Source organism: Miniopterus natalensis, chromosome 1, assembly GCF_054644295.1.
Source record: "Miniopterus natalensis isolate mMinNat1 chromosome 1, mMinNat1.hap1, whole genome shotgun sequence".
NCBI classification, from domain to species: domain Eukaryota; kingdom Metazoa; phylum Chordata; class Mammalia; order Chiroptera; family Miniopteridae; genus Miniopterus; species Miniopterus natalensis.
Genome location: NC_142081.1, coordinates 19,530,522 through 19,544,092, shown reverse-complemented (window position 1 = coordinate 19,544,092; position 13,571 = coordinate 19,530,522). Strand labels below are relative to the sequence as shown.

At 41.1% G+C, this 13,571-nt stretch overlaps 1 protein-coding gene across 2 annotated transcripts in view; it reads left to right on the top strand.

Annotated features, from left to right (window-relative positions):
- Positions 1–297: 297 nt before the first annotated feature.
- Positions 298–13,571, top strand: part of GPATCH2L (G-patch domain containing 2 like) — a 50,282-nt gene continuing 37,008 nt past the window's right edge. For both annotated transcript variants that reach the window (XM_016208700.2, XM_016208702.2), the window contains exons 1-2: positions 298–368; positions 2,535–3,206. In XM_016208700.2, coding sequence (XP_016064186.2) covers positions 2,545–3,206 — 662 coding nt within the window. In that variant the 5' untranslated portion in view covers positions 298–368; positions 2,535–2,544. The remainder of the gene's footprint in view (positions 369–2,534; positions 3,207–13,571) is intronic.

Here is a 13,571-nt window from a genome sequence, read left to right as displayed (position 1 = left end):
AAGCAGGTCAGCAAGCAGGGACCAGGCCTATGCCCCTCCCTAGCGCCCAATTTCCCGGCGAGAATAAAGCCAGCAAGGGGGCGCCCTTCCCCAGGCGGGCACCTCAGCCCCCCCGCCCCGCCCCGCCCTAACGCGGCCCCGCCTTGACCTCAGCGGGCTCCTTAAGCTTCCCCATGGCCCCGCCCTACTTGGGGCGGAAGTAGGTGCGGCCGCAGGCCGGAAGCGCTGCCTCTCAGGCAGGTAGCTCCTCCCACTCCACCGCCGCACCACCCCTCCGGCCCAGACCGGAAATGAGGTCAGACAGGGAAACCCCGGCGGGGAGACTCGGCCCCCAAAGCGGCGGCCGTTGGAGGTGCCTCTGGCAGCTGGTGAGGGGGAGATGCGGGTTGAGAGGGTCGGGGCCCAAGGGGCCGGCGGCAGCGGGGCTCCGTGCTCTGGGCCGTGACTGAGCCGCTAGAGGCTTCATGGGGCCGCGGCGGCCGGCGGGAGGGGCGAGGGTGACGGGGCCTTGTTTTTCAGGGCCCATCGCCTCCGACCCGGGGGTTGGTGGTCGGGTCGTGTCCTGGGCGACAGTCACCTCTTCTCTCTGGCTTTTTTGGGCTGGCGACAGCGTAAGGGCTTGGTGTCCCGAGCCGCGGTCGCTCTAGTCCTCGGGGGCGGGCCCGGGCGTAGGGGAGAGTCTTCGAAACACGCTTTTTTCATCACATATGTGGCCATGTTGCGACCCCTGATCGCGGAGAGAGCTTAGTCACCCGGACTTGCTTTTTCGCAGTTTCTCCGCTGGGGGGGACTGACCCCTTGCCCCCGGAGAGCAAGCAGGAAGGTCCCACCTTTCCCGCCGCCTCCGCCCCCAACCTCGTCTCCCCCTCGTCTCGTCGACCCTGCGCCTGCTTCTCTCCTTACTTCTACCAGTTCCCTCTTATTCCTTTGCCTAAATCAGACAGCCTTTCCTCTTCCCGAGCGCTTGCCTGAACCCGAGGGTCCTCCTGGACTGGAGGTGGAGTCCCAGGGTTCCTCGGTCACCCACTTTTCAAATTGCAATCTTGGAGGCAGGAAAGATTCTGAGCAGGCATTCGACTGCGAGTTGTTGGGTGACTTGGTTCCATGTTAAAGTTTGTGCAGTTTTGCCTGAGTTTTGAAAGCAGTAGTTCTTTATTTGGGAAGTAGGTGTAGACATGCCGTTGCCACTTGTTTATTTTGGTCTTTGGGACAGTCGCCTCCCAAACCCCAGTCTCAGCGTTTTAAACTACTTACTTTCTAAAGGGAAGTGATCCTTTTTGTGTGTGTGGCTTTTGACACTTTGAGAAGTTTTGTTTGGTTGGTAGTTTGGAACTACCGTAGATGTCTCCATTGCTCCCACCCGTGTGACAGAGAAGCCAGCCAACTGTTTTCCTGCCTTTGAGTTCGTTGGTCTTGGGACAGCATAAAAATAGGTTTTAGAAAGTCCTTTGTAGAATATAAACTACAAAAAGGGAAATATGGTCTGAGAGTGGCGCCACACAGAGATTTAAGCTCTAATTACGATCTTGAAATACTTTGGCCTTAACAAGGGCTAGGAAAAATGCTAATTTAATATGTATTTAATAGATGTACAAATTATATTAGACATTTCCGTTTAAAAGGGCATTTTGAAAATTGCTCTTACCACTTTCATCCCTTGGAAGGTTTGCCTTTGAAGTGATTCCTGAGGTGTGATGGTTTGATATTAATGAGTAGAAAAATAGGAAATTTTGGAAAGCAGTTAGCTAGAAATCTTAAGGACTCCCCATCCCTGTCATTTCAGTCTCAGTTATAGCCTGTTTCAGTGTGATGGTCTAGCGTGAAAGCACATAGTTAGGATGATCACTTATCTTCTAAAGGATGAGAGAAGAATTTAAAAGTTGCTAATTATTAAAAAATATATGATATACTCTTATAAGGTTCTTTACCTGGTAGCTTCCAGGTGGTAGTTGGGACCAGAATGGGTGTAAACTTAGTCTCTTTTTTCTGTTAAGAGTACAATCCTGGGTCACTGCAGATTCTTGGATCACTAAAACTGTAAGCAGTCTTCCTTAAAGTGGTCACTAAGGTTGTCTTTCTTTTCCCTTCCACAAGAATTCTTATCAGTGATGGCAGACCATAAAACAGTCCTTCATCTATGGTTTTGAAGTTGTTTTTCTGCTCCTGTCTGATGAGACCTCTTATCTTTTTAGATCTCGTCATCAGGTAATTTAGTGACAAGTTTAATTGGGGAAAACGGGGAAAGATTTACTCCCCTGAGTTTGCTTGTTTTTGCTAATATACTCGTCATTTGGTGAGTGAGTTTTTGTGCTTAAAAACATGTTGACTTCAGGCATTTAACAAGGGCCAACCAACTATTTTCAGTGGCCAAAGCGAGCATGGATGGTCGGATTCTAAGTGTAGCCAGATGAAAGGTGACTGTTTTCTATAGACAGGGTGGACTCTGCAGTGCCATTATCTATTTTGTACAATTATTCTAAAACAACAGATTCTATTCAAGCTCTCTTTTTCTTTTTGAATTTCCTTTTTTGCAGATGTGGCCTCATGGATGAGCTGGTACATGACTTAGCCTCAGCCTTGGAGCAGACATCTGAACAGAATAAGCTTGGTGAGCTGTGGGAAGAGATGGCCTTGAGCCCCCGGCAGCAGAGGCGGCAGCTTCGCAAACGGAGAGGCCGGAAGCGCCGTTCAGACTTCACTCACCTGACAGAGCATACCTGCTGCTACAGTGAGGCTTCTGAGTCCAGTCTGGATGAGGCCATTAAGGACTGTCGAGAAATGGCCCCAGTCACCAATTTTAGTGATTCTGATGACACAATGGTAGCCAAACGGCACTCAGCTCTCAACACCATTGTTAAGAGTAAGCAACATTCTTGGCATGAATCTGACTCCTTTACTGAAAATGCACCTTGCCGACCGCTCAGGCGCAGGCGGAAGGTGAAGCGAGTGACATCAGAGGTGGCTGCCAGCCTTCAGCAGAAGCTCAAGGTGTCAGATTGGAGCTATGAGAGAGGGTGTAGGTTCAAGTCTGCTAAGAAGCAGCGTCTGTCACGCTGGAAGGAGAATACTCCCTGGACCTCTTCAGGCCACGGATTGTGTGAATCAGTAGAAAACAGGACTTTTCTAAGCAAAACAGGAAGGAAAGAAAGGATGGAGTGTGAAGCAGATGAACAAAAACAGGGCTCTGATGAGAACATGTCAGAATGGTGAGATCTCTCTTACTTAGAGATTTTCCTGATTAATTTGGCCCAAAGTACAAATCCACAATCTTGATGAATTCAGCTTTCTTTCAAGCCAGCCACTGTAATATTGACTTTGTAGTTCTCATTTAACCAATCAGGTAGTGTTTATCTCGTTTTATTTATTTGTTTCTTATTGATTTTAGAGGGAGGAAGGGAGAGAGAGGGAAACATCAATCGGTTGCCTCCTGCATGCACCCTGAACGGGCATCGAACTGGCAACCTGGGTATGTGCCCTGATCGGGAATCAAACCCTCCACCTTTTGGTGTATGGGACGATGCTCCAGCCAACTGGGCCACACCGGCCAGGGCTATTTCTGGTTTTTTAAAGAACATTCATGATTCTATTTCCCTGTCAAGAAGGCTATAATGTAATAGAAACACATTTGTTTCTAAAATTGTTTAAAATGTGTGCCTCAAATATATAACCAGAATTTTAAGAACAGTTCGCTGCTGTTTATGCCGTGTAGTTCATACATAGGTATTGTTCTTTAGAACCAGGGTGTCTGCAGAGGCTGGTGTGTGTGTTTGTGTGTGTATTATTAATGCTGCCACCAGGCACATGGAGTTTGTAAATGTTAGTGGTACTGCCTTTACCCATTAAGAATCATGGCTTTAGATACTTCTGCTATAATTCTGTTCTCAGCTTCTTATAGTTTGACTGTACTGAGTTTATTTTTTATGGCTCATATACAAGTTGTCTGAACACATGGTAGGCTTTGAAAATAGTACTGAGCCCCATTAGTCTTATGCCAAATGTCACTGAGCCAGTATGTAATGGCTCAATTACATTAAGAATTTGTATGTAATGGGTGCATGTTTATAATATCAGCGTAGTTTTTATTTTTTAAAAACATCTCAGATAGGTAGTCCTAGGAACACTGAAACTCCCCTGCTTGATACTTTAACATTATTATTAATAATATGTGATATCTGTTTCTCCATGAGGATGCTGTTGGTGTTTTGGATGGGGCAGTCTTTGTGGTGAGGGATGGTCCTATGCCTTGCAGGATATTTGACATGTCTAGTTTGTTCCCACCTCTCACCCCCTCTTCATAGTACCAAGTTGTCTGAACACATGGTAGGCTTTGAAAATAACAGTACTGAATATGCCTCCATGGGTGTTCCCTAGGTGAGTTGAGTATATTCTGTTATTGATAACATTAGCTAGCATTTCTGAAGCACAGTGTGCCAGGCACTGTACTATTGTGCATAACATATATTCTTATTTGATGTTCACACCTCCACTGTATGGTCGCTACCACTATTTGTATTTTATAGAAGAAGAAATGGAGGTTAAGTGTGGTTAGATAATTTGCCCAAGGTGGCAAAACTGGAAATCAAACGTGATTCCTAAGCTCATACTTAACCACCATGTTTCCTACCCTTTGACTTTGCCTTTTCTGTGGCTTTTTTTCTCTCATCTTAACTTCTACAACCTTAGGATGTATGACCTTTCTTAGGACTTTGCTTCTTTTGAAGTTTGTCTGAAAAACAAAGACATAAATCTTGGGAACTCTGAGGTGAGGCTGTGTCAGTAACAGGAAAGGCTTTGTAGATCTGTATGCCGGTACCTTTTCCTGGATGTTTTTTAATCCAGCTGCACAACTAGGTAGGCTTATAATTTGGCCTTTTAAATATATCTTTATTGATTTCAGAGAGAGGAAAGGAGAGGGAGAGAGAGAGATAGAAACATCAATGATGAGAGAGTCATTGATCGAGCCTGCAACCCGGACATGTGCCCTGACTGGGAATCGAACCCTGATCGCCTGGATCCCAGGTCGACGCTCAGCCGCTGAGCCACGCTCGGCTGGGCTAATTTGGCCTTTTAATTTTCCTCCAATGTATTCTGAGGCCTATTTACCCAATTTATATGTAAATTTTGGATTATAAAGATTTCCCCCCCTCATCATGCTATTTTTAATTAAACAAGAAATACATAGACAATTTGTAACCTTTCACAATGTTGAAACCTTCAGTTGAGGTGTTCAAGTTTCTTTCAATGTTGAGCATACATACCAAATAGTAATCTTACTGTTGAGAATGGCTATTTAAAAAAGCAGCTTTTTGGTATGGTAGCTTGTGTATATTTATTCCCCAGAATTTCTTGTTAAACTATGGCATAATTGTGTGTGTGAGAGAGACTGTTAACTCTGTCTACTCTAACAGCTCATGTATGGTTCCAAATGTAGAGCCTATAATCCAGCAGTGAGGCACTTTGTTCTTTCTGGTTCCTTCTTACCCCATCTATTGCACATTACAGTCAGGTGGTGAGACTAAACCTTCTAGTTATCTGAGAGCCTGGACGTAGGCAGCAACTCTTAGAATTTCTTACTCTTTTCAGATTGAGTAGACCTTGTTTCCCCTTTTGGTCTGTCTCCCTAGTCCATGACTTGAGAGTTTTTCCAATAACGTGGACACCAAAGCTCTTGCAGCGGGCTATGAGGAAATAGTGGGTGGAGTAGTAGGAGAAATAGAAAAAAATCCTTTAGAATCTGATTATGTAGGAGGCTTAAATTTGCCTTGATTATGTTGATTCATCTGTAGTTATAAACAGAAGTGCTTTGTATTTCCCCCTTAAATTACTCTATGGGGAAAGAGGGCTGATTCTTGCTTATTCTTTGACTGCATTTTATGTTCATCCTCTCAGCAGTGAAGGTGAACTAAAATCTCCTGCCCTCAGTTGTTGAGCACACCTGATAGATGGGAGTAGCATTAGAATGTTTAAGTGATAATAGTGTATGGTTGGGATATTATACTGTCTGGGTGAGTTGGTTCTGTCAAAATTTTCTTAGTTTTTCTGTATTAAAAGAATTATTTCCAAGAATCCTCTTGGTTACTCTTTTCATAAATTTGTTTGGATGTGTCAGTTTATTCACAGATCAAAGTGTAGAACTTTACTTTTTATTGGTGGTATTGAGGGTTGTCAGAGTATATATGATCCAACTTTAAAATTATTAGGATGAATTGATCATTTAGCTTAGCCTAGTCAGTGGATAGAGTTCTTTTAAAAAGCATGCATTAGGTGTTTTAGGTTAGAAAATGTATGTTTCAATCAGAGATCTTTATTTCTAATTTCCTTAAATTCACTCTGCTAACTAAACATGGAGTCTTTTTAAGTGTAACCAATAATTCTTTTTACTTTTTCTCTTTCTATTCTTCAGCTCTATACCAACCGATAGCTTGAATTCTGAGGAACTGAAAGTGGTTATGATGTAATAGCTTTCTTATGCCTGCAAAAAGATCAACTGTTATTTTAATATTTTTCTGTGTATGTATGCTCCATTCTAAAAGGAGCAGCTCTTTTGTAACAGCTCTTTTCAGTACTTTCTACTGATCTTTATTCAAATTGCCTATATAGCAGTTATTAATTAGGTGATGCATAGCCTGATTTTGCTCTATTCTCCAATATGCCATTCATTTGTTCTCTTTGAATATAGTGTAGCTTCTTTTCTTTCATAAGTGAGTTGGTTTGGTGATGATCTGAGGTTGCAGTCAGGAACCTTCCTATGGTGATGTATTAGAGGCTGACCTTACAGGAGAGAAAATATTCCTTTCTCTTGGAAGGCAAGTGACAGAGATAGAGTGCTAAACCTTCCCCCTCCTTCTCCAGCCCGAGCTGACCTTCTGCGGCCCCTTGGTGCCTCTTGTTTTCTTATTTTTATAGAAAATCAATATCCCTTCTGACACAGACAATAGCTCAGAAGCAAGAATAAATGGCAGAAAGCTGAGATCTCTGTCTATCACCTCTCACTTTAACTCTCCCGAACTCTTTAATTATGAGTGGGCTTTGCTCCAGGTGTTTGTGACAGTGAAATTGCTAAATGAGGAGCATTTTAACCAAAGATTGGGTGATCAATAACACTCTATAGCAGTAGCTTGTTGGATCAATAGCATTCATTATTTCATGGTTAAGGTAAGTAGCCTCCTTTGCAAGTGGAGGTCATTAATCAGGGGTTACTGGAGCTGTGGAAAAGAATATATGTGGTAGGTTGAGGATGTTCTGTATTCTATTCTGTAAATAGGGATGCTGACCAACAGTATATTTACCATTGTTGCAAATGATACTCTTGCATTTGAGAGTATTGAATAGCTAGCATAGTGTGCTTATATGGATTTAGTCAAAGTTCTGCTAGCACAGCCTTAGGAACAACTGAAAAAGACAACTTGGAAGGTAGATTTGATACTGTTGAATTTGAGGATCTTGCTTGGAAAGAAATGTCTACCTCTTGAAAGAAATGCTAGGATTATTCTGTGTGGATCCAGAGAAAGGAACTTGGACTCATAGATGGAAAGTACAGAGAGTTAAATGTTGCCTCAGTATAAAATATAACATTCTAAACATTAGAACTGTATAAAAATGAAGTGAATTGTTTCACTAGGTATTGAGTTCTAGATCACTGGAGGGATTCAAGCCTGGACTTGGTGACCACTTACTATGTTATTGTAAAGTTGGAGAGTTTGAACTGAATGATGTCTAAAGTCCTTGCAACACTGAATCTATAATTCTTTTTAGTTACAACCTTCTTCCTATTACTTTAACTTCATTTTTAAAATAAAGCATCTGATAAGCAGTCTCCACTGCCCACTAAAATACTTACAAAGGCATAAAATATTGTAAACTCACATCACCAGAAACTAGGACTTACATTTGGCCTGTTGCCAAGGTTTCCCCAGACCATAACACTGATAGAGCTCCACTGGAGAGTGCAATTGGAAACCCTCCTCAGCAGTGCTGAACCTGCTCTGAAGCTGGACACTGAGGCCTTGCATCCTTTCTCTGTAGTCAGCTCTTGGTTCAGAAATGCAAGGTTAATTTTGGTCAGAAAATTGAGCAGCTGTAGTTTGAGCCAGTGTTGTTCTATCCTTTACTTCCCAAGCATTTTCCAGTTTCTTTGGAGGCTGTAACTCCCAGAATATACTTGAATAGGGAATCTTAGTGTTTTCTGTGTTTATATTTTTATTTGAGGGTAGAGGGAGGCAGTCATAGCATATCAAGTCGTAGGAAATACAGTCTCCAAAAATAAAGTTTACTGTTGGCATGGGCAGAGAAGAAAAAAGCACTCATAGTGTAGAGCGTTGTGGGAATTGTAGTGTTTTATATGCATTCATTTATTTCAGACTCCTAAAAATGGGGTCTGAGTCAGGCAGTGAGTGTTAGAAGATCCTGTCTCAGTCCAACATAGCTATATGAGCTAAAAGCCTGCCAGTGACACTGGCAATTAGTCTAGTGGCTCTGCACATCCTCTTGGCCAATTGTAGATGAGGTGAGAAGAGCATATTACTACCCATATCCAAGGGAATACAGAATGGGAAGGTAATTTACACACCCTTTCTGTTGGCAAATATCAGATTCTAGGTAAAGAAGTTGTCAGAAAGAGGTCATTGAACAAGTTCTGCAGAAGAAAGAAAAGAGAACGTCATCCTAAAAATTCAGAAGAAGAACACATCTTTGAAAGTGATTGCCAGTGGAAACCAGGAGAGCATTTTAGAAAATCTTCATTAGGATTCAAGGAGGTTAATCACCTTGGAACAGGAGCAGTAAGTCATAAGGATAGAAAGGTGGCTATTTGAAAACCCAGTGCTATGGGAGGAAAAATTGTAGGGAAATTTGAAATGTAATTTGAAATGTTAAAAGACAGTTTATCCTGCTGAACACTGAGTTGATGATGTGGAGAACTTCAGAAGCCCTCCCAAAATGCAGAGAGAAGCTAGAAGTGAGAGAGAAGATGATAGATCTGGAGGACAGAGAAGAGAGGTCCAGTCTGTGAGTATGTAATATTCCCAAGGAAGAAACCAAAGCATTGGAATAGAAGAATGATTTAAAAAATAGAACTGAAGAGAAAAAGTATTCCTTAAAAAAAAAAATTAAGTATAAAGATTAAAAGGGAAAACTAATGAAAAGAGACTTGTACCTAGATAGATCCTGGCAATACTTTTTGCATTCTGCGTTGGTGGTAGGGGCGGAACAAGTATAAAGAAAAAAGAGGGATGCAGAAAGGCTGGCATTCATTTCCACAGCACTAAATGCAAGGGGCCACATTTGTTTAGAGAGTCTAAGGTCGATTTCATACAGAAAGGAGCACAAAGACATCCTCAGATATGCAGGTCTCAGAAAGAATGTATGCCCTTTAAAAATTTACTCTGAAAAGATGTTTCATCTAACCAAAGATGAATCGCTATTAGCTCTAAGAAACGGTAAGTCTTAAAAGGATGGGTGGGCTTCTCTGAGGCACAGCCCCCAGCTCAGTAGCAGAGTCCTGAGCAAAATTATTATCTCTGCAAAGCATATCTGATTGCAGTGGCTGTAGTAATGAACCTGTGAAACTGGAGTGGTTGCTGCTTTCGTGGCTCCATCGGAATGAAAGTGAAAAACTCCATTATACATTCTCATAATTTATTATGGGAATAATTTTACAATTGATGTGAGATATTTCTCTGAAAAACCTCTCAGTCACGTTACTTTCATTCTCAGAAGTCTGATTACGTATGGTTACAAATGAATCACCTTGACCCAGGGAAAAGTTTAGCAAAGATGTCTTTGGACAGTGGATCTAGGAGTGATATTTTTTCATTCTGTTTTTCTGAATTCTAAGGTAATTTAAAATTTTTATTAAATACATCATTATTTAATTAAAAAATTAAAATTAAAACTCATTTTTTATTATGATGATGTAAGCTATAAACTATCCTGCTTATTTCTTTTAAAATTAGATGTAAGAGGCACCTTTTATTTGAGCTACTTGGTAACAATAATCTTAAATGAGTAAGAAACCTGGGTGCTAACTTATTGATACCAACTTTTGATTATAGATGATAAGCTTATTTGTACCTCCTTATTGTAATTGAGACAGGTTAAACTATTCTCATTCAGTTCTAAATTTATAGTCTTCTGTAGTTAGGAATATGAAAGAACTAGCAAGCTCTCAGGTTAGAGGACAGGCTGTTTTTTTCTCTCCCAGTTTGTGGGAATTTACTGAGATTTGTCATATTGAAAATAGAAGCTTCTCATTAGGGCTAGAAAGTAGGGAATTATTTTCAAAAAAGAATTCATAAAGATGCTGTATTATTTATTGCTGCAGAAAAATTGCCCTAAAGCATAGCAGCTTTAAATAACAAACATGTACAGTCTTATAGTTCCTGAAGTCAGGAATTGGGGAGCAGCTTAGCTGGGTGGTTCTGGTTCAGAGCCTCTCATACTGTTGCAGTCAAATTGTTAGCTTTCAACTGCTGAGGCTGCAGTTGCCTCAAGGCTCAACTAGAGCTGAAGGCTTTACTTCAAAGTTCAGCCACAGGACTGTTGGCAGATCTCATTTTCTTACATGCTGATAGGCCAAGAGTCTCAGTATCTTTCCACTTCCAAGCTTACTCACAGGGCTGTTCACAAGGGAGAGGTGGAGTGGGAGGGAATCTCCAGAGTGCCCAAGATGGAAGCCACAGTCTCTTATTAAACCTGTTCTCAGAAGTGAATAGGTTACTTCTGCCTATGCTGTTGGTTACACAGACCAACCAGGGTGTGAAATACCAGGAAGTGAGCCATCTGTGAGTTCAGATACCACAGATGGCTCTTGGTCTTCTGAATTTTTTTTCCTAACTTAGTGCGAAGCTAAATTTAGGAATAATTCAGACTAATATTTCCCCAGAACTTATCAGGAGAAGGTTTTTACTTCTATTTCAAAGAAAGGGCCTTCAGGAACTGTAAGTTATGCAAACAGGTATAGATCCCTGAGAGTATATTTTATTGTGTTTTAAGTAAGTATACTGAAGATGAATGTTTATTTTTTAGACTCAAGATATGGCATGAAGGGGGAGAGCCTTTCTCCTAAGTGAGTATGATGCATTTTTAGCTGATAAGCAGTAGTCAAAGCACAGCTAGAATTTCAGCCATGTCTGAATGTTTTAAGTAGCAAAATGCAAGGGACCACTCTTTTCTTAGTTCATTTAATCAGTTTGCATTTTCAGGAGAATGAAAATGAGAAGTGCTGAAATTCAAAAGAATCTTAATAGGATTGACATTTATTAAGTGAGGTGACTCTCTGTGCATCAGCCATGTTTTAGTGGCCATTCAGGGAGGACATGGGCTTAGGAGATACACCACCCTCGCTCTGATATTTGTTCACTGTGTAATGTTGGGCAAGTGCTTAACTTCTCTTAAGTATCATTCGTTTATCTGTGATACGACATTGACATAATTACCTCATAGAGTTTTGGGGCGGAACAAATGTAATAATGAATATATGGCACTTAGTACTTTGCCTGGCTGGTAGTAGAACTCCATAAATGATATTACTGGTATCAATAATTAATCGTAACCTTCTATATTAATAATTTCCCTAATAAACTCAATTCAAGTACCAAACCCTTTCTTGAGACATTTGAAGTTTAGATAATCTGTTGAGAGCAGTGTCTCTCTCTGTCTCTTGGATGAAATCCAGGTGCAGGTAAAATACTAGATTTCATAGGCTACATTTTATTTTCCATTTAAAATGAAAATAGATTGGAGACCCATAGAATTTTTTAAATTGAGGCATAATTGAGAGCCCTGTAGAATTTAGATTACTATTTTAATAAGAATGTCAGTGAGAAAATTACTACTATTAGCTTCTAAAATAATAATGTTTGGGTACATATAAGAAATAGCACCCTAGAAGTAGCTTTCTAATCTTTCATCCTTTGCCTTTGCATAGTGCTCTAGTGTTCACAAAGTGGGTTCACATGCCTTATATCATCACATCCTCAGAATAGTCCATCCACATTTGATGTGCAGGGAAATAGGATTAGAGAGGTAAAATGACATACCACAAAGGCCATGCAAGGGGAAACAACAGAGCTGGTTTGAATGAGTTCATTCCATTTATGTAACTTGTATTGAATGTTGGTCATGAGCCAGGTGCTATGCTAGGCATTGGGGACGTTGAGATGACCAAAGTATTTCCTTTCCAGCCTGGATCTCTCTCTTCTGTGGCTATAGGATCTCCTTTCTGCCTGGGCTAGGCAGAGAAGGAGGATCTGTACAACACTTGAGTAATTTCAGTTCTACCAGTTTGCCTGGAGTTCCAGTTGCCTTCTCTTGGTTCCTGGGATCTGGAGGCCTGAGACTGTTTGAGGCCTTGCTCGGCCCTGGCAAGGGAGTGACAACTCTGCCCCTGAAGGCTGGTTCTATCCAGCAAAGTACACAGTTTCCTCTCCACTGAAGTGGTTTCCCTTAACATGACATCCCTCCATCCTTCTACTTTGTTCATCACTCTTGATGGGGGTTCTTAACTTTGGCAGTACTGATATTTGGGGCCAGATAACTATGTTATGAGGGCTGTCCTGTGCGTTGTAGGGTGTTTAGAAGCATCCCTGGTTTCTACACAGTAGATGCCAGTAGGACATAAACTCCCTTTTCCCCTCTCCAATTCTCACAAAAATGGTTCCAGACTTGCCAAATGACCCACAGAGTCTGTGAGGGCCAAAATTGCCTCTGAGCCAGAAATGAAGGAAGGCCACAGGACTGGACAACTTTGGCCTATAACTTGAAAGGGGAAATATTTGATTCTACTTTATAGCTAGCACTACATATGGCATGCTGCTTCATAATGTTTATGTTATTTTTCTTTTTGGTTAATTATGCTAACAGTTTCTTACATATTAGATTTCTACAGTGCAAGTTCTGAGGAAATAAATTTAGCAGGTGCTGTCAGATGAAATAGTCATTTCCAGATACTGGTAGAATGATGATACTTTTATGTAATAAGTGTTCTGTAAGACATAAATCATTTTCTCAATGAAGAAAATACATATCTTCCTTGACCATAACCTTAAAACCTTGGTGATAGTCCTATGACATCATTACTATGACTCTGATTAACTGTATATAGAAATTCATAGAAGAGATTAGTTCAAGCTCTTTCAAGAACAGTGAGTCTCCTTAAATGCTGTTGACAAAAATAGGAAATGTATAGTGACAAGAAGGTTTTAGGTTACGAACACCTTTCTTGATCCAACACTTTGAGCTTGCCTCCTTTATTTAGAATATGAGGAGAGAATGGAATCCATGCAAAGAAGGAACAAGGAAGCGCTGTATCTGTAGTACTTACCAGTGGCTGGAGATGAATGGGGAAAAGAATTGATAGACTTTATAAAAAAGCAGCAGTTTTAATTGGGAATGTTCAGATAGAGGGGACCATAGACATTGCAGAGTCAAACTTATAATACATGTAGAGCAGGGATCAGCAAGCTTTGTTGGTAAAGAGCCAGGTAGTAAATAGTTTAGGGCTTTGTGGGCAGTATGTTCTCTGTTGCAACTACTACGCATTTGTGTGAAAGAAGACATAGACGATATGTAAA